The 22,601-nt window shown below is 37.4% G+C and overlaps 4 protein-coding genes across 5 annotated transcripts; 2 read left to right on the top strand and 2 right to left on the bottom strand.

The window, feature by feature from the left end:
- Positions 1-7,263: 7,263 nt before the first annotated feature.
- PHO1;H1 (EXS (ERD1/XPR1/SYG1) family protein) lies at positions 7,264-12,952 on the top strand. Its single transcript, XM_021959396.2, has 14 exons — positions 7,264-7,809; positions 7,894-8,194; positions 8,501-8,915; positions 9,062-9,110; positions 9,202-9,273; positions 9,598-9,727; positions 10,425-10,545; positions 10,655-10,904; positions 11,025-11,129; positions 11,222-11,266; positions 11,402-11,554; positions 11,661-11,939; positions 12,319-12,455; positions 12,614-12,952. Exons 1-14 carry the CDS (start codon positions 7,471-7,473, stop codon positions 12,702-12,704), a joined length of 2,487 nt encoding a protein of 828 aa, XP_021815088.1. The 5' UTR covers positions 7,264-7,470; the 3' UTR covers positions 12,705-12,952.
- A 232-nt stretch (positions 12,953-13,184) lies between these two features.
- On the top strand, positions 13,185-14,630 carry LOC110757698 (Zim17-type zinc finger protein). 2 transcript variants are annotated; one of them, XM_088245885.1, is made up of 4 exons: positions 13,185-13,452; positions 13,538-13,661; positions 13,961-14,089; positions 14,352-14,630. In XM_088245885.1, exons 1-4 carry the CDS (start codon positions 13,265-13,267, stop codon positions 14,400-14,402), a joined length of 492 nt encoding a protein of 163 aa, XP_088102011.1. In that variant the 5' UTR covers positions 13,185-13,264; the 3' UTR covers positions 14,403-14,630. The 2 variants fall into 2 exon arrangements, with proteins under 2 accessions (XP_088102011.1, XP_021815087.1); XM_021959395.2 differs by having other exon boundaries at positions 13,186-13,452; positions 14,368-14,630.
- On the bottom strand, positions 14,538-15,710 carry AGP19 (arabinogalactan protein 19). The gene is made up of 2 exons (XM_021959394.2): positions 14,970-15,710; positions 14,538-14,834 (listed from the first exon to the last, which is right to left on the bottom strand). The coding sequence occupies exons 1-2, from the start codon at positions 15,681-15,683 to the stop codon at positions 14,739-14,741; spliced, it is 810 nt and encodes a 269-aa protein (XP_021815086.1). The 5' UTR covers positions 15,684-15,710; the 3' UTR covers positions 14,538-14,738.
- A 1,256-nt stretch (positions 15,711-16,966) lies between these two features.
- Positions 16,967-22,303, bottom strand: TADA (tRNA arginine adenosine deaminase). Its single transcript, XM_021959408.2, has 4 exons — positions 18,099-22,303; positions 17,934-18,021; positions 17,500-17,627; positions 16,967-17,296 (listed from the first exon to the last, which is right to left on the bottom strand). Exons 1-4 carry the CDS (start codon positions 22,112-22,114, stop codon positions 17,023-17,025), a joined length of 4,506 nt encoding a protein of 1,501 aa, XP_021815100.2. The 5' UTR covers positions 22,115-22,303; the 3' UTR covers positions 16,967-17,022.
- Positions 22,304-22,601: the final 298 nt, after the last annotated feature.

The following is a 22,601-nucleotide window of genomic DNA, read 5'->3' as shown; positions in this document are numbered from 1 at the left end:
ATTAATCAACTACGGTGGTGATCATGGAGATTGTTGGCTTTTTGAGTCCATACGCTTATAAGTGCTTAATTAACCATAACTTCTGGTGATAGAGTTCTATTTCCATATGTTTTTCTGCCTTTCATTTTCATGTCTTTTTGGTTGTGAAACTAGCAAAAATCAATATGTATACTTGCTCTGCCCTAGCGAAAATCAACATGTATACTTGCTATGTCCTGTGCGAAATTTAAACTAAAGTCCTTGCATAATCCAATACGAAAATACTAACAAAATAATTTTTCATAACTTAATTTCATAAAACAATTTTTTTTATAACTAAAATTCATCGTCAACCATGGCAATCACAAATTTTGAATAGTCTTTATGAATTTAGGAATTTCACTTTTTGGTGTTGCAATTCCTGAAATTAAGAAAACAAAAATTGTGAAATGATTGAACAAAAGAGCTTGATGAATGGTGATGGTTACTTACCATAAAATAACATTTTTAAAAGGAAGAAGAAGGCACAAACTTATTTTGTTTTGTTATGAAGGGACATGTGATGGAAACCAAGTCCACCAAACACGCAATGGTATCAATGTGCTGCTTGCTCTAACCTTCACTCCAACGAATCTCAAGCCATATATATCTCTTTTGGAAAATGCTTATATCTATTGTAATGGCACTTTTAGTACATATACTTTGAATTACATATATCTCTTAGAGAAGATGGATGTTTTTTTTTATGAAGCACTGAAAGTGATTCTACAATCAAAAAACTATTTTTGTTTTCAACTAAACATCATTTAAAGCATTTTTGGGTATCTCAAACACAGTCTCGATTTTAAAATGGCAATCATCCTCATCTGTTCCTCGTGTTAAATACCAAGAGATATGGGAATAGTAGTTAAGATTAGGTTAACGCAAATTGATATAACAATGAATGCTTAGATAGATATATACTATTCTAATGGATGCTTAGTCTGTCTGTATAGCATTAAGTACTTAACCAATCCTGATCAGCCACACGTAAACAGATACAAGCCACTGCTTACGTCAGCTGTGCATATATATAGTGGGATTCTTCTCTCCCACCACAAATGTGCAAACATATATAGAAACATATATAATCTAATGCCTGCGGTCATAATCGTATCTCAAATTAGTAATTAGGATAAAGACAGAAGAGATTAGACTTTGAGTAGCTGAAACAGTCTGCAGTGCAGGTACTAATTATAATTAAGCTGCCAATTATGTCAAAGCTAATTTATGTGTTATGATTGTGGTGGAGATCGTTGTGTCTGATGAACCGTGCACGTACAAAACATTAAAAGGTTAACATCCATAACAACACATTTGTCATCTTTTCATTTATGATGTTTTAGTCAAAAGCCAGTTTTTTAGTTTTTGTCTTTGTTTTATGGAAGCTCCTCCTATTGGCATATGCAATGTTGCGCCTATCTATTTGGAGGCATAAATGGAAAATGACCAAACTAAAGTTTAGAAGCATGCATGTTTTTCAGTTTTTAGGTTCATTGACTTCACTAAACTAATATATCTACGCACAGTTAGGCCCGTTCGATAACCATTTTAATTTTAGTTTTTAGTTTTTTTTTTTTGGTGCTATAATACAAAAGAAAATGAGAGTGAATGGAGATTGAGAGAGAGGATGAAAGGGGATGATGAAAAGGATGAGTTACAAAAGTGGAAAAAAAAATATTAAAAGTGAAAACAATTTTCAAATAGATTTCAGTTTTTAGTTTTTGTTTTCACTTATGTTAATTATTCATTCCTCCCATCCTTCCCTCTCATCTTCTCTCTTATCTTTCCTCTCATTCTCACTTCCATTCTCCCTCTTTTTACTCTACTCTAGCGTAAAAAATGAAAATTAAAAATTAAAATTGAAATGGTTATCAAACGAACCCTTAAAAAAAATTAGTGATTTATACGAGTGACCACCCAATCATACAAAAATTGATAAGAAATTAGGCCCTCAAAATTCTTAACTTCCTTCAGTGCAGATAGCTTTGTTCAACTGAACTAATGGGGAGATTTTATTAAACAATATTAGCTTCAAATCCTCAACCTTTTACCCAATTCAACTACGTACATTTGGAACTAGTTCAAATTAGGCAGCCGGGAGCTTCTAATTCCGTCTTGATCTTTCTTTTCTTCATATTGGATCTTGGGACCAGATTTAATAGTCAAATATATGCATCTTCTTGAAAAAGAAGCATATATAACCATATATACATATTCCCTTAATAAGCCAGCTCTTGTCTAGTCGACAATCTATGCATGCAGTCACTTATAATATCCATGCCGGCATCGGATTATACTAGCTATAAAGTATAAACTGCTTCTGGGTGGAAATTAAATAAATATACGATTAAGATGCATTTAGGTTTTCATGCATCCAGCCACATGCATGATTCATTTCCTGTTTTCATATTCATGAAGCTGTTTTAATATGCTGCTCTTCCAGTGCCAGATCAAATTTAAGCACTTCTGATGATCAATCCAGCAACCCAGAAACCTCCCCTGTTTCTAATTTTTACCCTCTTTTTTATTTATTTATAAAAAGGCGATAGAATAATTTTTACCTTTTATCTTCTCCCGATTGGCATGAAAAAATCGATCATAAAATTTAAACTTGTGCAAATAAAAAAAATAAAAAAATAAATCTTCATACTCAATCTCAAAATCTTAAGAAAGTTTATTCTGATTCTCAAAATCTTAGTACTTGTACTAGTACTGATTATTAATTTTGTTCCTGTCTCTCTATTCCCCTAATATTTTACATTTGAATTTCTTGTAGACAAGACACATACCAGTGATACCAATGAAGATGGAGAAAGAAAAAGAATAATAACTAGCTGCTTCCCAATATCTGTGTCTTAAAATGATAATAAAAAAGCTGGAAAAACCAGTCACTTCAAGTACTTCCTACCTATTAGCATTTAGCATATGCCTTTTTTTTATATATAAAATTTCCTAGCTAGGATAAACTTTAAATACAAGTATAATCCATAGAACTTGGGAGACATAGGGTACTAATTCATTATCCTTTCCTTTCCAACACTCTGGAAGATAATGATCCTGATCTCAAGGTGAGAATATAATCCAAGTCAGTCCAGTAACTATTAATTAAGCTTACTTAACACTAGATTTCTTTATGTTTAAGTGCAATATTAATTACAATACAAGGATTAATTTAGTTTAAAAAAACCCCGACATGGGGTACCGGCAGTCTCACTCATTCAGTTACATATCAAACTTTCCATGATCCCCTGAAGACCAGAGAAAATCAAATGGTTGTCAATTCGCACGTTTGGAGGAGAATCAAAATCTGTTACCTCCCATTTCAAAGCCAAGCTGGGGATGATAATGCATATGTAAAGATGCAAAGTAGAGAGCATATACTAAGCAAAAATCCATGGTTGGTATGTTTTAATGTAGCAATTATGGCCCGTCTACAAAGGATAGAACCATTATTAGTAGTCATTCAAGTATATGCTCTCACTGAATCATCAACCTCTGCCGCTTAAAGTGATAATGGATGGATGAGATGAGATGGGGTTTCAAGATGATAATTTTTTATATAACTAAATTGGGGATATTCTTATTTAACATGACTAATTTTTCAGGGCATTTGTTCAGAGTGCCGCATAACTAAGAATCGTATGCCATAGAATCATACTTGAAAGTCATAATTTATTTTGTCTTTTTGTTGCGTGATGTAATTAGGACAAATTATACGTCTAAAGGTTTTGTATAATTGAAGAGAGGCATCTCATTCTCGAATATGGGACGACATGGATTTTGATGAGCTCAAAGCTTGTGCAAGCATTATTCAGAGACATGGAGCTAGTGTTGAAATATTACTTCCATCCATCAAACCCATCATTTTTCACTCTGAATTGATATACGATGGATCTTCTAAACATATTGCCTTTTCGAGCAATGGTCAAAAACGCTTTGGTCCATGAGACACATGTCCAGAGCTTGAGTTAAGGTATAAAAGCAAATACCAGTATATAATTTATTCGCTAAATTTCGTAACGGACTTATAACTTCATCAATAGAGCACTTAATTAAACTTATCAATACCTCGCAATTAGGGCTCTTAGTCAAAAGTCACAACTAGGGCCAAATTTTAAAACCACGAGGGTAGAGCAGAACCAATAAATTTCAAAGTGACTAATCCCCACGTTTAAGCTTTCTAGTATATTTTATAACAAGTTTTTTTTTTAATTTTTAAAAGAGAGTATAATGACAAATGGGCAAATGCTTTACTTGATTTTTAAAAATAATAATAATAACAGCACTCTCATAAAAAGGTAAAAAGTAATTAATCCAAATTGCATTGACCATATTCATGATCCTTATGATTGATCATATAGGAATATGTGGGGTCAAATTCTATTTTATTATTTTCTTTTTCTACTTCTGTTTTTCCTTTTTTATCTTTTGGAAATTATAGCCACGCACGCAGAGGAGAAAGATGATAATGTAATTAATGAAGGAAGGGAAAGGACATGGAGGTGGGGTTGGGTCGCTCTGCAAGGGAGCACCCAAATGTGGCATCCGAATCAGATCATCATTTCCATGGCTTGTCATTGGCTCTATACTATATGCCCTAATAAACCCTTACATTTCATTTCATGGCTCTTCTCCCTTTAACTGAAATATATGTCCCTCTATTTTAAACCATTGTACCTAACCAATGTCTAGGTTCTAAAATAAAGCTGTTATATATAGGGTAATATATTCTTTTACGCAGTATAGCATATTATATTGTCAAATTTTCAATCTGAATTAGGCACCTTCTTCTTCTTTTTTCTTTCTTTTTTTTGTTGCTACAAAAGAATATTAATCTGTTCGTTCTTTTTTATTTTTGAGATAAGCTGCAGTAGAAGAAAAAAAACTTATATTGGCTTCTGCGTAAGATAAGAAAAAAGGAAGTGTGAGTGTGAGTGTACGGATGTAGGGAAAAAAAACACAAGAGGGAGTATCTTTTCTTAGTCACGCTGTCAATTTTCCACAATTATAATGTTGATGTTGCAATCCATTTCTTGGAAGAAAAATGACAAAAGATAATAGCTAGCTAGCAACGGCTGCGGATCTTTCTTTATTTTCTTCTTCTTCTTTATTTTTTATTTTTTTTTTATTTTATAAAACAAATTTTTTATTTTTTATTTTTATTTTATTTTTTTATAATTTTTTGTTGTGTAGTTTTGGTGGGAAGGTCTGATCATGTTGACAAGTTGAGCAAAATGGAGTGGATTTAGAACAAAGGAATAGAACAACATATATCATATATGCAAGAACCTCTCGCCATACAACCACCACTATTGCCCGACTAGCTAGGGCTACTAGAAATTAGCTTAATTTAATTAATATTTTTATATATATATAAATATTATGTCACACTATTCTTTTTATATGGATCTGATGGAAATAATGATATCCAAAACACCTTTCTATGTGGAATATATAGTACAATAAGCATATATGCAGATGTAGGTTGGTCGATCTGCATCATAGGTTTATATACTTGTTTATTTTCATTCTCCTTTTCATTTTGGTTCCAAAATTAAAGACATAATTTTTAGGTCTCATGATTTTCCCACTCTTCTTTTGTCCACTTACATTCCCTTTGTTGGAAATTGTATGTTCTCACTCATCTTTTATCCACTTACAATCCCTTATTGGAAATTGTATGTTATAGTAAAAAGTATTTAAAAAAAACAAAAGACAATGGGAAAATCAGCTCCCTTTCATAAATAGACCTATTCTAACATGACATTTTATACAAAATTGCTTAGAGAGCTTGTTTTTGGAGAAGAAAAAAAAACCACAATTAGCCACTTGTCATATTCTGATTGGTTCTTTGTGTGTTACAATTTTTTCACTTGAAAGTACAACATGAAGTTTTTCTAAAACATCGAACTTGAAGGGTTTTTTATATTATAAAATGTCACGTTCAAGGACGGACCCAGGATTTTAAAATGGGGTGGGCTAAATTTAGGTACTAAGTAGATAGAAAACTTAACAATACCATGTGATTTCATTAATAACCAAAAAATAAAAAAAACAGCAAGAACAATGAAAACAATTACAAATCCGATTTGATAATTCATAACTCATAAACTGAAACTGATGCCCCAATTGCAAATCCTAATTGATACTTCATAAACTCCAAAAAAAATCCTCAAATTAAAGCATCAAGAAATTGAGAGAAGCTTACATGATGAATATAAAAACTTGGTTCACTTGAATTAAGTTTTGAAATTGAGAGCGTTCTTTTTTTTTTCTTTTTTTTCCTACATGCTGTGTGTGAGTTTTTTTATTTATTTTTTATTTTTTTTTCTTTTGCTGTGCTGTGTGTGAGTTCCCCCACACCCCAACTAGATGAGGTTAGGTTATTTAAATTGGGCGAGCTAGGATTTAATTTTTTTGGCAGGAAAAAATAAGCCATCTGGGCTATAGCCCAGGCGGCCCCCCCCCCACCTTTTTCTTTTTATTGACTAGGAGAACTAGATGAGGTTAGGTTATGGGCGAGCCTAGGATTTTTTTTTTTTTGGCTGGAAAAAAGAAGCCACCTGGGCTATAGGCCAGGTTTGCCAAACTATAGGTCCGTCACTGGTCACGTTAGAATGAGCTTATTTGTGAAAAGCTATAATTTTTATGAGGTAGCTAGTTTTTGTTTTTCCAAGTTTTACTGTTGTATTAATGAACTAATTTTTATGATCCTGGTGATCTTGTATGAGCCTAATTAATGCAGCACCATCATATATTAATTTAATATGATCCATCTCTACTTTTTATACTGCAAACAGAAGTATTGATTGGCTAATGAAAGGTAGGAAAAATAATTGAAGCTTTTAATTATCTTCAATTAGTGGAAATCAGGCTGGTCTAATTGGAGGTGATCTTGGTGTGCTTGTAAATAATTTGGCCAATAAGCTTCAATCTCACAAATAAGCAGCTCTTGACTTTTACCTATGGGGCGCTGCCTCCAACTTCCAAGTGTCTAAATTACCCTTTGATTACATGCATACTAGTTGTGGAACAAAGGGTTTGGTGGTAAACTAGGAGGCAAATATACTACATAATCTCTCACCAAGAAAAAGGAACAAACTTTGCTGATTTTCCTAAATGACAAATTATGCCCTCCTAAGAGGCCATTCTTTTTCATATATTTTTGAATTGGATTTGGTCCCACCTCCTTACCACTTTAAATTCCCACCCTTTCAAAATCTTCATGAGCACAAATTGGCTGAGAGAGAGAGAGAGAGAGAGAGAGAGAGAGAGAATCCGGTGGTGGTTTTTGGTAACTTTCCGGCGAAGCTGGCCACTATACCTTTCCAAGTGGAGGAAGCATAGGATGATGGTACAAGTGCATAGGATATTTTAGAATGTGCTATTGTTGAGCATCAGTACGAAGCACACCAATCAAAGTTACTTCCTTTTCCAACTCCATAAATAATGTCACCAAGGCCTTCCTTTGAACACTCACAAGGAGCAGCAGAACCTTTTCCTTTTCTCTCATCACAACTCAACAACACGCAAGGAGAGAAAATGGTGAAGTTCTCTAAGCAATTTGAAGGGCAGCTGGTCCCTGAATGGAAAGATGCATTTGTAGATTACTGCCAACTCAAGAAGGACCTCAAAAAAATCCATCTCCTTAACACTAACAACAACAACAACAACAACAACACACCAACTTCTAAGCACCAAAACACCTCTTTGTCCAATACCCTCTTCACATCTATAAGGAAGTTCTCTCCATTTGGCCATCAACATAGAGAACATGACCTCATTCATGTATGTTCATTTTTTATTTCTGTTAAATTTTAAATAAGTATTTCATTATGTGTTCATTAATGTGTGTCTTGTATTATATACCAGGTGCATAAGAAGCTTGCCTCATCAGCAAGTAAGGGAGACATGTATGAAACTGAGCTGCTAGAGCAGTTTGCTGACACTGATGCTGCAAAAGAGTTTTTTGCATGCTTGGACCTCCAGCTCAACAAGGTGAACCAGTTTTTCAAAACAAAGGAGAAAGAGTTCATGGAGAGAGGAGAGTCCTTGAAGAAGCAGATGGATATACTCATTCAGCTCAAAACTGCTTTCAAGCAGCAGCGCAGCAAAGGAGCGTCTGCAGTGGATTCCAAGGAGGATGCCTCTATATCATGCTCCTTCTCATCTGGTATATATTCAAATTTGTCTTAATTTTCAATCAAAATGAGCAAGCTCTGCATATGCTTCCATAGCTGAGTTCATGCATGCATACTACATATGTTGCTTATACTTTTTGGCATATTTATTTTTCCTAGTTTGCTTTAATTCAGTACTCAAACAAAATGTCCGAGGCCAAGTACCAAAATCTTCACTGAGAGTACAAGTAGAGTAATTTTTTGTTATTTTTTTGGACCAAACTGATGGAACCAAAAATTGATGATCTGTTTCTCATTAAAAAAAACTTTAAAAAAAAAAAATCTTTTCTTGGATACAGAGGAGGACTCTGTTAAGGACAAAACAGAGCATGAACAGGAGCTGCAAGACATCAGCACAGAGGACATGGAGAAAAATGAAGTGCCATATTCAGAAGGGTCAATATCAGGTGAATTGGGAAAATCAATGAGAACGAAAAGTGAAGATATTGGGAAACTGAGGACCATGTCAAGTCGTTCTTTCAGTTGCCAAGGGAAGAACATGAAGATAAACATTCCTCTCACAACCCCATCGCGTACCTTCTCGGCAATCAGTTACTTGGTCTGGGAAGATCTGGTTAATCAGTCCTCAAAGAAATGCAGTGCAGAAGGCAGTAAGCTGCATATCAACAAAAAAAAGTTGCACCATGCAGATAAGATGATCAGAGGAGCTTTTGTTGAGCTCTATAAGGGTTTGGGATATCTCAAAACATACAGGTATCAATCACCCTCAAAGCTTTTAGATGTATAGTTTTTTTTTTGTTTCTTTACTTCAAAAGATAAACAATTTCGAAGTTATTACGTATTGGAATTTGATGAGGCAGAGAAGCTTACGTGTTGTCCACAACACTAATGATTTGCAGGAACTTGAACATGCTTGCTTTTATAAAGATTTTAAAGAAGTTTGACAAGGTAAGTAAAATGAGTGACTTTATAGCTTCTTTTAAACTTTGGATTTTTGTTTTGCGTATGTAATTAAAATGATTTTTCTTTTCTTTTTCAGGTCACTGGAAAACAAGTTCTTCCCATTTACCTAAAAGTGGTTGAGAGTTCCTATTTCAACAGCTCGGATAAGGTATTTGACTGATCCAAGTTTTAGACCCACCAAGTAAAAAATCTAATTCCTATCATGCTCTAGATATGTTAAGTAAAGAACAGTTTTGCATGCTATTATGATTGGATCATGTTCAAATGTTGGCCACCAACTATCATTTCATCCAAATATTTGCCGACAATGTCAAGTGGCCACTGATTCTTATAGTTCATGACTGCACAATGGATGCCATTAGATTCATATAATCAAACTCAGATATGCTTGTCTGAGTCTGACACATGAACTGGAAATTAAAGTAACTTTGGCAGCCAATAGTATTATGCTTACAAGTTTAAAAAATGACAGGTGATGAATTTAGCAGATGAAGTTGAGGACCTATTTATCAAACACTTCGCTGAAGAAGACAGAAGAAAGGCCATGAAATACCTGAAACCGACTCAGCGTAAAGAATCGCACTATGTAACATTCTTCATTGGTAAGTCCATGCCAGTTTACAACAAACTAGGAATGATGAACATTATTTTAATCATAAATTAAAGTACCCAAGTGGTTTTCCTTTACACAACTTTTGCTGGGGAGCTTAAAGTTTGTTCATTTTGGAGCCATACAAGATTTAAGAAACCAAAGAAAGGACCCATTAGGCCACTAAGCTTTGAAACACAAGGGTGTGCCTAGTTCACCTTTCCTGGGTGGGCAATAAAGCACAGGTCCCATGCCATGTCACTGTTATCTTGAGACAATTTTTTTATGGTACAAAGGTAGAACCCTAAAAGGGCCATCAACTCCTAGAGGGCAGCAATATTTTGTTTCCTCAGTGCGGTGCCAAACTAGAAGAGCATGCACACTGCTAAGTACCCATGTTGGTCTAATTACCATGCCCTGCACACATCTATGAAGTAAATATCATATCATCAAGTGGTAAAATTGGTAGCGGGGTCTTTCATTCTTGCCTAGCAGAAAGCAAGTGTGGAACTTAAAAGATATGTAGCATAAGATTCAAACCCTTCTGCTCATACATGACATGTGAAGCTGATAAGGATGTTCCCTTTACCTTAATTGACTACACATTGAACCATGACACAGATTCTAATTTGAGCAATTTGCTGCATCTGATTTTAACTGCAACATATTGCATAACAAGTGACTTTACCTTCTTTGGTTATAATCATCAGGTTTATTTACTGGGTGTTTTATCGCGCTCTTTGCCGGATATGTCATTATGGCTCATATTATGGGGTTCTACAGACGGCAACCAAAATCAGTCTACATGGAAACTGCCTACCCTGTACTTAGGCAAGTGTTGCAGCTATTCATTTCTTTAGCACCATACCTGAACAAGTCTTAAAGACGCAACATGCAAACAAGGAGGCTAAAAAAACAAACATTTTTTTCTTTTTTGCAGCATGTTCAGCCTTCTGTTTCTACACTTCTTCCTATATGGTTGCAACATTTTCGCATGGAGAAAGGCTCGTATAAATTATAGTTTCATCTTTGAACTGTCCTCAACAAAGGAGCTAAAGTACAGAGATGTATTCTTGATCTGCACCACCTCATTGACTGTTGTAGTGGGGGTCATGTTTGTTCATTTGTCATTGCTAACAAAAGGCTATTCACACAACCAAGTTCAAGCAATCCCTGGTCTGCTTTTATTGGTAATTACTTGAACTCATGACATAATAATTAGAAATTGCATACCTGTTAATCTTTCTTACGTATGCCTACATTTTAGAATAATTAGTCACCAGGCATTTAACTTTCTTCTGAATGTGCAGATGTTTCTACTAGTACTTGTGTGCCCCTTCAATATCATTTACCAATCAAGCCGTTTCTGCCTTCTTCGTGTGATAAGAAATATCATTTTGTCACCTCTGTACAAGGTACTGCATATCTCCAACATCCAATTAATAGCTGAAAACATATTAGACCAATCAAATCATATTTCTAATTTATTTGTGTTTGCTATCTGCAGGTTGTCATGCTCGACTTCTTCATGGCAGATCAACTTTGTAGTCAGGTATTGATGAGCACTTAAGAATTACTCTTTTTTTTTTCCTTAAGCGAATAAAAAATTCGAACTAATGTTTACTGGAGTTCTTAAATCATAATCTTTTCTGATTTATCATAACAACATATTCATTCTATTCAACAGGTTCCGATGCTTAGGAACCTTGAGTATGTGGCATGTTACTACATAACTGGGAGCTACAAGACTCAGGACTATGACTATTGCATGAGGGTCAAGAATTACCGAGATCTTGCTTATGCTGTGTCCTTTCTGCCCTATTACTGGAGAGCAATGCAGGTAAACTACTAATCTATATTTTCCTTTGCTTTGATCTTTATTGTGGTTTTTCTTCAACTAACTTCAAACATTTATGACCAAGATTTTTGCTTAATTCGGTTTGCAGTGTGCTAGGCGGTGGTTCGATGAGGGACAGACAAGCCACCTTGTCAATCTAGGCAAGTATGTATCAGCAATGTTAGCAGCAGGAGCTAAAGTAGCTTATGAGAAAGAAAGGAACATTGGATGGCTCTGTCTTGTTGTGATCATGTCGACTTTTGCAACAGTGTACCAATTGTATTGGGACTTTGTAAAGGATTGGGGTTTGCTACAAATGAATTCCAAGAATCCTTTGCTTAGGAATGAATTAATGCTTCGCAGAAAGATCATTTACTACATCTCAATGGTATATGTCATGGCCCTCCCCCTCTCCTTTTCACTTCAGGAAACTTTCAAGAGTCTATGCGCCATTGGCATACAATTGGCACCCAAAGCTAGTCTCTGACAGAATTAGAAACCAATTATCCAACTACTTGATTGATATTAGCATCTAGCAAATTGTCAAGATATATATGATCATAAATTGGATGGACATATTCTCCAAACAAAATACTGATAATGCCATTATAAGAAGACAATATGCCAGCAAAGAATTAGATGTTGTCTGAGGCTATGTACACATCACAGAAGCAAATTTTCTGTTTTGTTTCTAGGTTACAGTTTTGGTCTTGTCAATTTGACAGTTTGAAAATCTGATGTTGACCAATATTTTGGATGCTATGCAGGGATTGAACCTTATTCTCAGGCTAGCTTGGTTGCAAACTGTTCTCCATTCAAGTTTTGGACATGTGGACTACAGGGTAACTGGGTTATTTTTAGCAGCCCTTGAAGTCATCAGAAGAGGGCTGTGGAACTTTTACAGGTAACTACTCAAATCCCATGATTCTTATTCTTATATCAGTCTACATGTGCAGCCATATAGAAGCAGAACTTGACATGAAACTGAAATTTAAAAAAACCCTTTTCATTTTCAAGTGCAATAGCTCTAATCTAATGAACAATTTGTTCGAAATGGTCCAGGTTGGAGAATGAGCATCTAAATAATGCAGGCAAGTTTAGAGCAGTTAAAACAGTGCCACTGCCTTTCCATGAAGTGGATGAACAAGACTGATGCCCCATTGGCAACAGTTGCATATAGAATTTGATGCGGGGTGGTCATTGGTGATTTAGGCGTTTTCAGAACAAATGTATCAAAGAGGAACCTTGTTGAGCTCATTCAAGTTGATATAACAAACAAGACATCAACTGTAATCTCTTTTTGTTCGGTGGATTTTGGGGAACATTTGTTCATACTTGTATACAACCATCTCCTTCATCAATGAAAAGAAAATTATGCAAATTGCAAATACATTATTAGTATACAGTTGAGTTGAGTTCACTTATTGCTAAAATTGAATATTGAATTATATCATCACCAGCAAAATCGTTTGTTGTATTTCCTTATGTGGTATGATACAAGGTTAGGGGTAATTTGGATAATCTCAAAATTTGGGTTTCGAAAAAGTTTATAAATTGGACCGTTGGCGGCCCAACTAACCAGCTTTTGCCACTCAGCAGCATTTTCCATATAACACGTGGCAAAAACCCCCAGTTGATTCTCAAAAATTGAAAATAATACAGAGCTCCAAAACCCAATTCATTCTTGCAGCCGCAGTACACAGAGTTACACCCATGGCGGCAACACCAACTGCCTGGAGTTTATCTCCAGCCCTTCCTTCTCTCTCGTCTCCAATAACTAATTCTCATAAACCCATTAAAGCCATTCTTCATCCCAACTTTTTCAGACCATTTTCTTCTTCCAAGACAAACCCTGCCATCGGCCTCTCCAGGTCCTTAACCCAAGTACAAAACCCTCTCTGGTGAGTTTTCTTATCTGGGTTCCTTTCAATTTTTCTTCTTTCTTCGACTATGCCAATCTATAACTCTTTAAAACTTTGGTTTCAGCTCAAGAATTTCCCATACGGCTGCTGTAGCGCCAAAGCGTGCCTATAAGGTACTGGCTGTTTCTGGACTGTTGAATGGCAATTTTGAAACAGACGGAGAATTGCAACAGAACATTCCGAATACGGTATAATAATGATGTGATTCTACTTTAATTTTATAAATTCGTTGTCTTTTTTTTTTTTTTTTTATGTCGTTGATTTACTATTGCTTGTGGTAATTTATCCGAAAAAAGGGTATTGCTTTTGGTCTAATTTCAAGATTTGGTTATAAATTATTTGTGAATAGATAATTGCATTGGGAGGATTAAATAAAAATGTCAGAAAGTTTTGAGGCCAATGTGACATGTGTGTATTTTGCTGTTGCTTGAATGTCTTTACTTTCTTCTTTAACTCGGTTCTGTTTCCTGCATGCTCTCTACAAAAGGATGCTACTATTGATATACAACTCCCAAGAAGAAGCTTGCTTGTAAAATTTACTTGTAATTTGTGCGGTGAAAGAACAGATAGGCTCGTGAATCGATTGGCCTATGAGCGGGGGCTTATTTACGTACAGGTATTTACTCATCTTGTTGATTGATATAAGATTATGTGTGGTCTGTTCCTGATAAGGATATACCTGTAAAACCTTTTTTAAAGTTTAAATCCTGTCAATTCTTTTCTTATTGAGATACATTTCTATTTATTCGTTATGTCAAACCAAAAAAAGAAAAAACATATATAAATTAATAGGATTATTTAAGTGGTCATTTCAAAGTTGATTCTAGTTCTCTTCATTGAAAAGTAAGAAATTTCTTTTGGTTTATCTGACTGATTAGCACTGCTACTCATCAGTGTGCAGGGTGTCTCAAGCATCACAAATTAGTTGATAATCTTGGCCTTGTGGTTGAGTATGACTTAAGGAAAGATATCGATGTGGACACAGATACGGATGAAGTTTGATCTGGCATTGAATTCATTTTGCATGCTTGTTTGAGTTGTCTTTCTTGTTAAGTTATGGATGGTTGTTGGAATCCAAAAATCATCTCCCTTGAAATATTGAACACGAAGTAAATACAAAAATGCTAATATTGATGGTTCATCTTTTGCATTATTCATTCCTACATCTGGAATAATCATTTTCTTGCAATATACCTTCTTCTCAAAAAATCTTCTTGCAATATACGAATAAATTCACTGTCCATTGTCTAAGATCAGTAAGAACTTTAGCTTCTCATTGCCAGCAGTATAGCAATTGCTAATCCAGTTGTAACCCACATTCCTGATATCCCTCCTTTCTGGTGCAGTGCATTTCCTCCATTCTATGAGACAAAAAAGAAGAAGGGTAATCCAATTTTTTTTTTTTTTTAAAGTAACATTAATAAAAATTGAGTTCACAGTGCATGCAAATATGGTGTTCTTGGGTCAGCAGTTCTAAGAAAGAATTAAGAACTTACCAAATTCAAACTGGGTGATGGTGCCGGTGTTGTATCCTCTGTATCTGTCACTGTAGTAGGTGGTGCTGGGGGGCTTAGTACAGTTGGTGCAGGTGCCGGTGCATGATGATGCCTCCTGTGCTTGTGCTTGTGCCTCCTGTGTTTGGGTGGAGCAGGAGCAGTTGACGGTACTAGCACTGGTGCTGCAGCTGGTGGCACAAGAACTGGTGCTGGAGCTGGTGCTGGGGGTGATTTTGATGGTGAGGGCACTGGTGCTACCTTAGCTGGTGCTGGTGCTGGTGTCTCTTTAACAGGAGCTGGTGCTGGTGGTGCTTGAATTGGTGCTGGTACAGGAGGTGGCAATGTTGGTGGTGAAACGGGTGATGGTGGCGGCAGTGCTGGTGGCTGTGATGGAGTTGAGACAGGTGGACTTTGTGGTAGTGGGGGTGGGACTGTTGGGCTTGCGGCTGGTGCAACCTTAGGGGATGGTGACGTAGGTGTGGTTGTGGGTGGGGTTGCTGCTGCGTTTACAGGTGGTTGTGTTGCTGCAGTTGGTGATGCAGCAGAAGTTGGTGGAGTTGTAGTTGGCAAAGTAGCCGGGGCAGCTGGTGTGGTGGTAGGTGGGGGCGTTGCAGCCGGCAGAGTAGAGGGTGCAGCTGCCGGTGTTTGTGCATTGGTAAGGACTAGTAGAAAGCTAAGACAACTTAGAACGAAAGCCAAGACAATTGAAGCCATTTTTTAAAGGATGGATGATAGTAAGAAGAATTGGAGGTTATATATTGGGTTTTGAGAATTAAACAAATGCAGCAGGTGAAAGAAACGTTTGGTGAAAACTTGAAGGGAGAGATGTAATTTTCATGTGATTGGAACTTCTCTTCTAATCATTTGGCGAGCAAGTTGGTTGTGAATGATGAAGATATCCCCTGCCTCACTAGATGGTCCCATCCTATTAATCGTAAACCTGAACTTGAGGGGGGCAGTGCCTTAGCCTGAAAATAAAGCATGAGAAGTTGACAAAGAAATTATTGTTTTGTTTGTAGTATTCAATTGCTACACAAAATTCTCGTGGCACAAATAGCAACAAAATAGAAAAGTACAAGATACACAGTGAGGTGAATGATGCATGCAACAATTAGAAGAAACGTCTACCTAACCTTTTGTTGATCTTAACAGCAAACCTTAGCTCTGGTAAGCTGTACACATCAACCTTTTTCGAAAGCAAGGTCCTGGCTCCTCTCATGAACGCTTCCTCAATGCCCTTCTTTTATTTACACGATCAAGCAAGTAAAAATAATGATCACAATGCATTTAGTTATTAGTTTATTATTCAATTAATGATCTCTTACTGGTAGTGTCAAATTGCATTTGAAGCCGCTGGTGAGAGTTTGGAATCACCGTCTGGTGGGCCGGTATGCTCATGCTGCCACGAACATGAAAGATTGAATTGTTGATGCAACTGCACCAGGCAGGGGACGTCATGTGATTAAGCACCAACCGCCATTTACCACTATTCTAACTCATAAATTCTAATGACATGAACATTGTCACACGATGTGCGTACAATTTAAAGAAAGGAGACATGCGGACTGGTTATATCACATATCAGTATTCTAATATTACACAATAATTTCTCGCGAAAAGGCTTTTTTTTATATTGTTGATGGAGGGGATTCGAAAAGCTAGAGCAGAACCCAACTCGCGAAATTTTATAGTGAGGGTGCCATATATGAACCTTCATATTAATCACATGGTCATTTTATTAAACTTAAGTCTAAGTTACTATTCAGATGAACTCTTAGACATTATGAATGTTATGGTTATGCGAAAAGTTTGGACTACAATTGGGCTTTAATGACCGATAGGAATACTGTTCTATGATTATCTTGGCTGAAACCAGAAAACCCATAAGAAAAGGTTTAGTTTCCACCCAGCGGTAGGGATTAAGAAATGGGCTTTGTGAGAACGTGCGCACGCTCATGAGAGTGTAAGAGAGAACAATTTTATCTACGGGACGGACAAAACTTCAACTGAGATTTGTACATTTATGATCAAATTGTCGGTTTTGAACTATCCATCACAAACAGAACATTATATGGAAGATGTCATGCATCTTTGTAAGTAACTTTGATGGATGGTGAGAAACAGGCTGACGTGCGGGCGGTGCTGGCGGGTCTGCTTGCTTTTCTTTCTTTTTTCTTCTCAGCTGGAAGAACTGCTTCATTATATCTGCACACTCTGATGCCAACACACCTCTTCGGATGTTCATCTTCGGGTGGAATGGGTGGACGGGAGCAGCTGGCTTGTCTGACTGTTCCGAGCCGTTTCCTCCCCTCCCGTCCGGAAAAATTCTGCAAGTATTGTTTACATGTTGACCAGATAAGGCACTATTTCATCTTAAAATGTGGTATATGTAAAAGTAGTTTCGATGGAACAATTGAAGAACAAAGGCCAGCCTCTGATAAAGCTTAAAGATGAATAACACTAATATCAGATATCATATCTAAGACAAAGAACAGGCTATGGCCTATGAAGAAGTACAAAATTTGCATACCTTATCCAGCTGCCATCAGCTCCAAGAAGCTTATTGGGAGCTCCCCACACAACAGTGTCGATTCTCGCTTGGAGTATTGCTCCAGCACACATAGGGCATGGTTCAAGTGTTACATATAGTGTACTATCCTATGAGTTCGGAAAACAAAATTTAAGTCAAGACAAGGTGCTATGACATTGCTTCATTCATCAAAGTAAGTAGTAACTTGAATTATATACAAAATAATTCCAACACAATCACTTCCACATTTCCTATAATCGATAAGGAAGGGGGGGGGGAACATGATTGTAGAACAGGTCCAATCAGAACTAGTCACAGTTGCTCAAAAGAAAAAAGAACAGCAGGAAATCATCAGAATGAATATACACACGTACATGCATATATGTATATTGGAATAAAAGTGGAAACTAATTACTAAATAATAGAAAAATTACCGCAAGCCTCCATGTCCGAAGAAGGTTTGAAGCCTCTCGTATGCATATCATCTCTGCGTGGGCTGTTGAATCCCGTAATTCTTCCACTCTAATGAACACATCAGTGTAAATATCCAGAAGAAAACATTTAATTATAAAGCATACATATAAGCTTATAAAACTCACAGGTTACATCCACGTGCAATAATCTTCCCATGTTGTACCAGTACGGCCCCAACAGGCACCTCCCAAGTATCAGCAGCCTTCTTAGCTTCGAGCAGTGCTTCTCTCATAAACATTTCATCAGTTTTTCTCTGTTCAATTTCAAGTGTATACGCGTCTTCCCATTCATCAAATCTGTCTCTCAGGACTTGCTTATTCCTCTGAAGCTTCCTTTGTTTCAATTCCCCACCCATTTGGACATTGTCCGATACTTCATTTAATTTTTGACTACCAAATTGGTCCATGTGCTTCGTTGAACCACTTGCAGACACAGTGATACCTGGATTTGAAATTTCTTCCACAACAGGAGACCTTACGCCACTTGCAATTAGTGGTTGCGATGACTCCACTTTTTTAATACCAGAAGAAGAACCTTGAGAACTATTTTGATTCTCTTTTGAACCCAAAGTTTCCCCACCAGAAGACACGGAAGCAGCTTTTGATGTCAAACCACTGTCCTCTTTAATGGGAGACGATGGCGTACCTGCTTCAGGATATCTTACCTTGTCCTTGGTTCTCATTATGCCAGACACTCCTCCTTCACTTTGAGAAAATGATTTACCTGGTTGCAGCTGATCAGAGGTGGGTTCTGGTTGCATGTCTTGATCCCTTTTCGCGTTCTTTTCATTGTTGTCTTCAGGCTCACGGCCAGAAAACCATGCCTCACTACTTGCAGATTCATTTGATGAAATCCTTCCACCTGATTTCCCAGCAGAACGAGGGGTTTCAGCATTCGAACTCCACCTCAGCCTTAATATATCTGCAACAATATTCCATACAGACCTGCCAGTTCTCTTGACAATGGCATTCCCACTTGTTGTAGTGACCTCTGATTTTTCTGCATTGGGGTTTCTAAGAGCAGATGGGTCTGTTACATCCCACATTTCATCTGAAGGCCCCTTGGTTCCAGAACCTCCAGATGAACGCCTTGAGTCACTCTCCTTCTTCTGCAAGTCTTCAGATCCATTTTGACTTGAATTCCTTTGCCCATACTTCTCATCTCCATGCACCAATTTTTCTTCAGAAACCGTATTCACATTCTGATTTTTAGAAGTTGAGATTTCATGCCTTACTTTCTCAGAAAACTCCCCAACAAACTGTGAAGATGATTTCTCCAAACGATGAGCTGAATTTAAAGCATCTACAGGATTAATGAGGTATAAAACCTCCCCTGGAGTCCCAGGGTTTCCATTTCCGCTGCCTGATGCTTGGAGCAAAGCCGAAGTACTTTGCCCATCCTCCTCGCCCCCATATACTAATCTTGGTTCAGAAACTGCCTCATCCTGGTTTTCAGAAGTTGATACGCCATACCTCACACTCTTAATGAAATCCCCCAGAAACTGTGAAGATGATTTCTCCAAACGATAAGCTGAACCCAAAGCATCTTCAGGAATGAGGTATTCAATCTCCGCTTCTGTCTCGGCATTTCCACTTCCAGTGTACGATTCTTGGTGCAAAGCTGAAGTTTGTTTCCCTGAATGAGTACACAAGGCTGGAGAACCACTTTCTGAAATTTCTCCGGAAACCTCCTGAGTTGCCATCCCACTTGTTGACTCAATGTACGGTGATCCTCTGGCTATCAATTGAGAAGGGGGAGGCAATAGCATTGCCTGTGGGCTTCTCTTATTCCCCACAACATCATGTGGTTGTATTCTAGCTTGGGAAACCATACTCAAAGATGCTTGGAAACTAGAGGCTCCTTCTGAGTCTTTTTCATAAAAATTAGATAATCCTGTAGAACTTTGGGCCTCCTTTCTGGGTTTAACTTGCATGAGCGTTTCATCAGTTTCATTATTTCTCTGTCTTGTTTCCTCAAATGATGTAGCAGCTGATGCTATATCACTTCCTTGATTGATAGTTCTCTTCTTAGGGATTCTTTGAGCATTGGTATTTCTCTCTTTATTACTAGCACGGACCAGTGGCATTTCAGTAACATCATCAGTTCCTTTTCTGGATTGAATCCTCTGAAATGTTTTCTCATCCATTCCTGAGTATGGCTCTGATGACTCTCCGGTTGAAGCAGGAACCAAGTTTGAACGCTCTGCCTGATTCTTAATTCTAATTTCGGGTTGAATAATGTTGGCTGTTTCAACACCACTGTCGCAAATTTCTGATATGTCAGTGATTTGTTGAGGCTTTCTTCCCAAGTTGACACGTCCAATGATCTGCTGGTCTATTTGGTGGTGTTGCACGTCTATCTGATTTACTGAACTCAGCAACACATTTGTGTTTTCTTCCTGGTAAATCCTCCTTGTATCAGACTGCCCCTGCCAATTGGACGTCCTTTCAACGTCAGCAACTCTAACTTGTGAAACTCTTGAGAGCTTTTGGTTGTCTCTGTTTAAATCTTCTTTTTGATTGATATTGCCAGCTGTCTTGTAATGTTCATCTTTTGTTTCCTGCACTAAGTTTTTAGCTATCCTTAGGTTTTCCCTTTGCGTGGGTCTCTTCTGGGACCAGGAAGTTGTTTCAACAGCATTTCTACGAATCTCTGATAATTCGTTGTGTTCTTGGAATTTTCTTCTAGATTCAGGCACACCACCAACTTGGTTCTCTGTTTGACTATATTGTTCTTTTGTTCCCTTAGTCAAATACGAAGTCTCTTGCTCATCATCAAATTGCTTGTGGGATCCAGAGGCCTTTCCTAACTCATGTTGCTTGGTCTTCATCACTCTTGAATGCATTTCTGAGGATTTCCAATCAGCCTGTGTTTCTTCAGCCACTACTTCTGTTAGCTTCTTTTCTGTCTTCTTCCTCCAATCCCACATAACACCACCCTCAACTGCAGTATTTGTTTGTCTTGTTATTTCTCCATTTCCATCAGAATCATCTCTATGCTTCCTGTACTCTTCACTGACCTGCTCATCAAATCTATCACATTCTGAATCCTTGTACACACTTGAAGCAGGTTCCTCAAGGAGGCCATGCTTATCCTGAAAATCCATCTCAAAATCGCCTGAAGATGAAAAGGAGTAATAAGATGAACTAGAACCCCCTTTCCTTCCCCTAAGATTCTCACTTCTCAAAAACATTCCCCTCTCTTCTTTCTGTATAGAATCTCCTTCACTCAAATCAATTGTGGCCGATTCAAATTGGCGCTTCGAATTACTCTCCGAAGAACTCAACCTACCATCATTTTTCTTCTTCCCACTGTTACACTCACTACGATTGTTTCCTTCAATCTCCACTTGCACTCCTTTTGATGAACTCCCATTTTTCTCTCTACCACCAAAACTCCTCCTCTCTGCTTCTACTCTCTTAGATGAAATCGCATTTCTCTCTCTACCACTCAAACTCCTCCTACTCTCCTCTTCTACTCTCTTCGATGAATTCACTTTTCTCTCACTACCACTCAAACTCCTCCTACTATCCTCTTCTACTCTCTTAGATGAACTCACATTTCTCTCTCTACCACTCAAACGCCTCCTACCCTCCAGTTCTACTATCTTAAATGAAAACCCATTTCTCTCTCTACGAAAACACTCCTCGCCCACTTCCTCACTCAACAAACTGAGCATAGCCTCGGCATCATCGAGATCACCCGTATTGCAAAGTTCACCCTTTCCTTCCCCATCAGCCATACAACAACATCTTCCTTTTCTTCTTCTACCACGTCTACTATAAACACTCCCCTCCATAAGGGAGCTAGGGAGCTCATAACAACCCCAGTCAGGACTCTGTTCCTGAACCCGGTAATTGTACCGGTCCCTGCCGCGCAAGATCAACCTTCTGCAAGCTGACCATTGAAGCAAGGTGGATTGCCTCAACCCATACAAGTAACAAGGGTTTATGGGCACTCTATGAGTTGAAAATGCACAACAAGAACAACAACATGATTTTGATGATGATAATGTTGATGAATGAATTGGGTTTCTGTCAAATCTTTCATTGAGTAAGTAAGAATAGTCATTGAAAGAATAAGAAAGAGACCCTTGAGTTCTAACAGAGTACATACTTGAGCTAAAATATGTGTTCTGCATTTCTACCGGTGAAGAGAGAGCGCGGGAGAGACAGAAGAGGAAGAGGAAGAGGCTTACCTTTGAATTGAGAAGTGGGTTTTGGAGGGTTCTTGACAGTGAGGCTCTGAGTGAAGAAAGATGTGGTCTTTGTCAAAGATCAGATTGCTAAACTGGAAAATCATGGAATCAGAAACTTTTTTCTTTTTCTTTTTTTCTGATCGAGCAGAACAAAACCACCAAATTGAGTTGAGTTGAGTTGACTCACCGGGTACAGAAACTCGGTCATTTTGGGCTGAAACATATATTTTGGCCGAGTGCCTTTTGGACCGAAAACTGGATAGTGGATTGGGATGGGCTTAATGCTTTTTGGACACTAAATTCTCACCAACCTAAAAAAAAAAAAACCAATCTCTTGCTTGAATATTATGATTTTTATTACCCTAATTCAATTGGAAAGAGAGCCCACATCCAACTAAAACCCATCATGAACAGAGTTAGATTCATCTCA

Source organism: Prunus avium, chromosome 1, assembly GCF_965620075.1.
Source record: "Prunus avium chromosome 1, drPruAviu1.hap1.1, whole genome shotgun sequence".
NCBI lineage: Eukaryota > Viridiplantae > Streptophyta > Magnoliopsida > Rosales > Rosaceae > Prunus > Prunus avium.
This window is presented reverse-complemented; position numbering and strand designations above follow the sequence as displayed.

Excerpts from the sequence above, each read along its gene's own strand:
- LOC110757698 (XM_021959395.2), top strand. The coding sequence starts at position 13,265 with ATGGCGGCAACACCAACTGCCTGGAGTTTATCTCCAGCCCTTCCTTCT. Across the intron at positions 13,662-13,960 it reads AACAGAACATTCCGAATACG|GATGCTACTATTGATATACA; the intron begins GTATAATAATGA and ends TCTCTACAAAAG. Across the intron at positions 14,090-14,367 it reads GGGGGCTTATTTACGTACAG|TGTGCAGGGTGTCTCAAGCA; the intron begins GTATTTACTCAT and ends GCTACTCATCAG.
- AGP19 (XM_021959394.2), bottom strand. The coding sequence starts at position 15,683 with ATGGCTTCAATTGTCTTGGCTTTCGTTCTAAGTTGTCTTAGCTTTCTA. Across the intron at positions 14,835-14,969 it reads CATCACCCAGTTTGAATTTG|AATGGAGGAAATGCACTGCA; the intron begins GTAAGTTCTTAA and ends TTTGTCTCATAG.
- TADA (XM_021959408.2), bottom strand. The coding sequence starts at position 22,114 with ATGCAGAACACATATTTTAGCTCAAGTATGTACTCTGTTAGAACTCAA. Across the intron at positions 17,628-17,933 it reads TTCGGACATGGAGGCTTGCG|GATAGTACACTATATGTAAC; the intron begins GTAATTTTTCTA and ends CCGAACTCATAG. Across the intron at positions 17,297-17,499 it reads GCTGATGGCAGCTGGATAAG|AATTTTTCCGGACGGGAGGG; the intron begins GTATGCAAATTT and ends CAATACTTGCAG.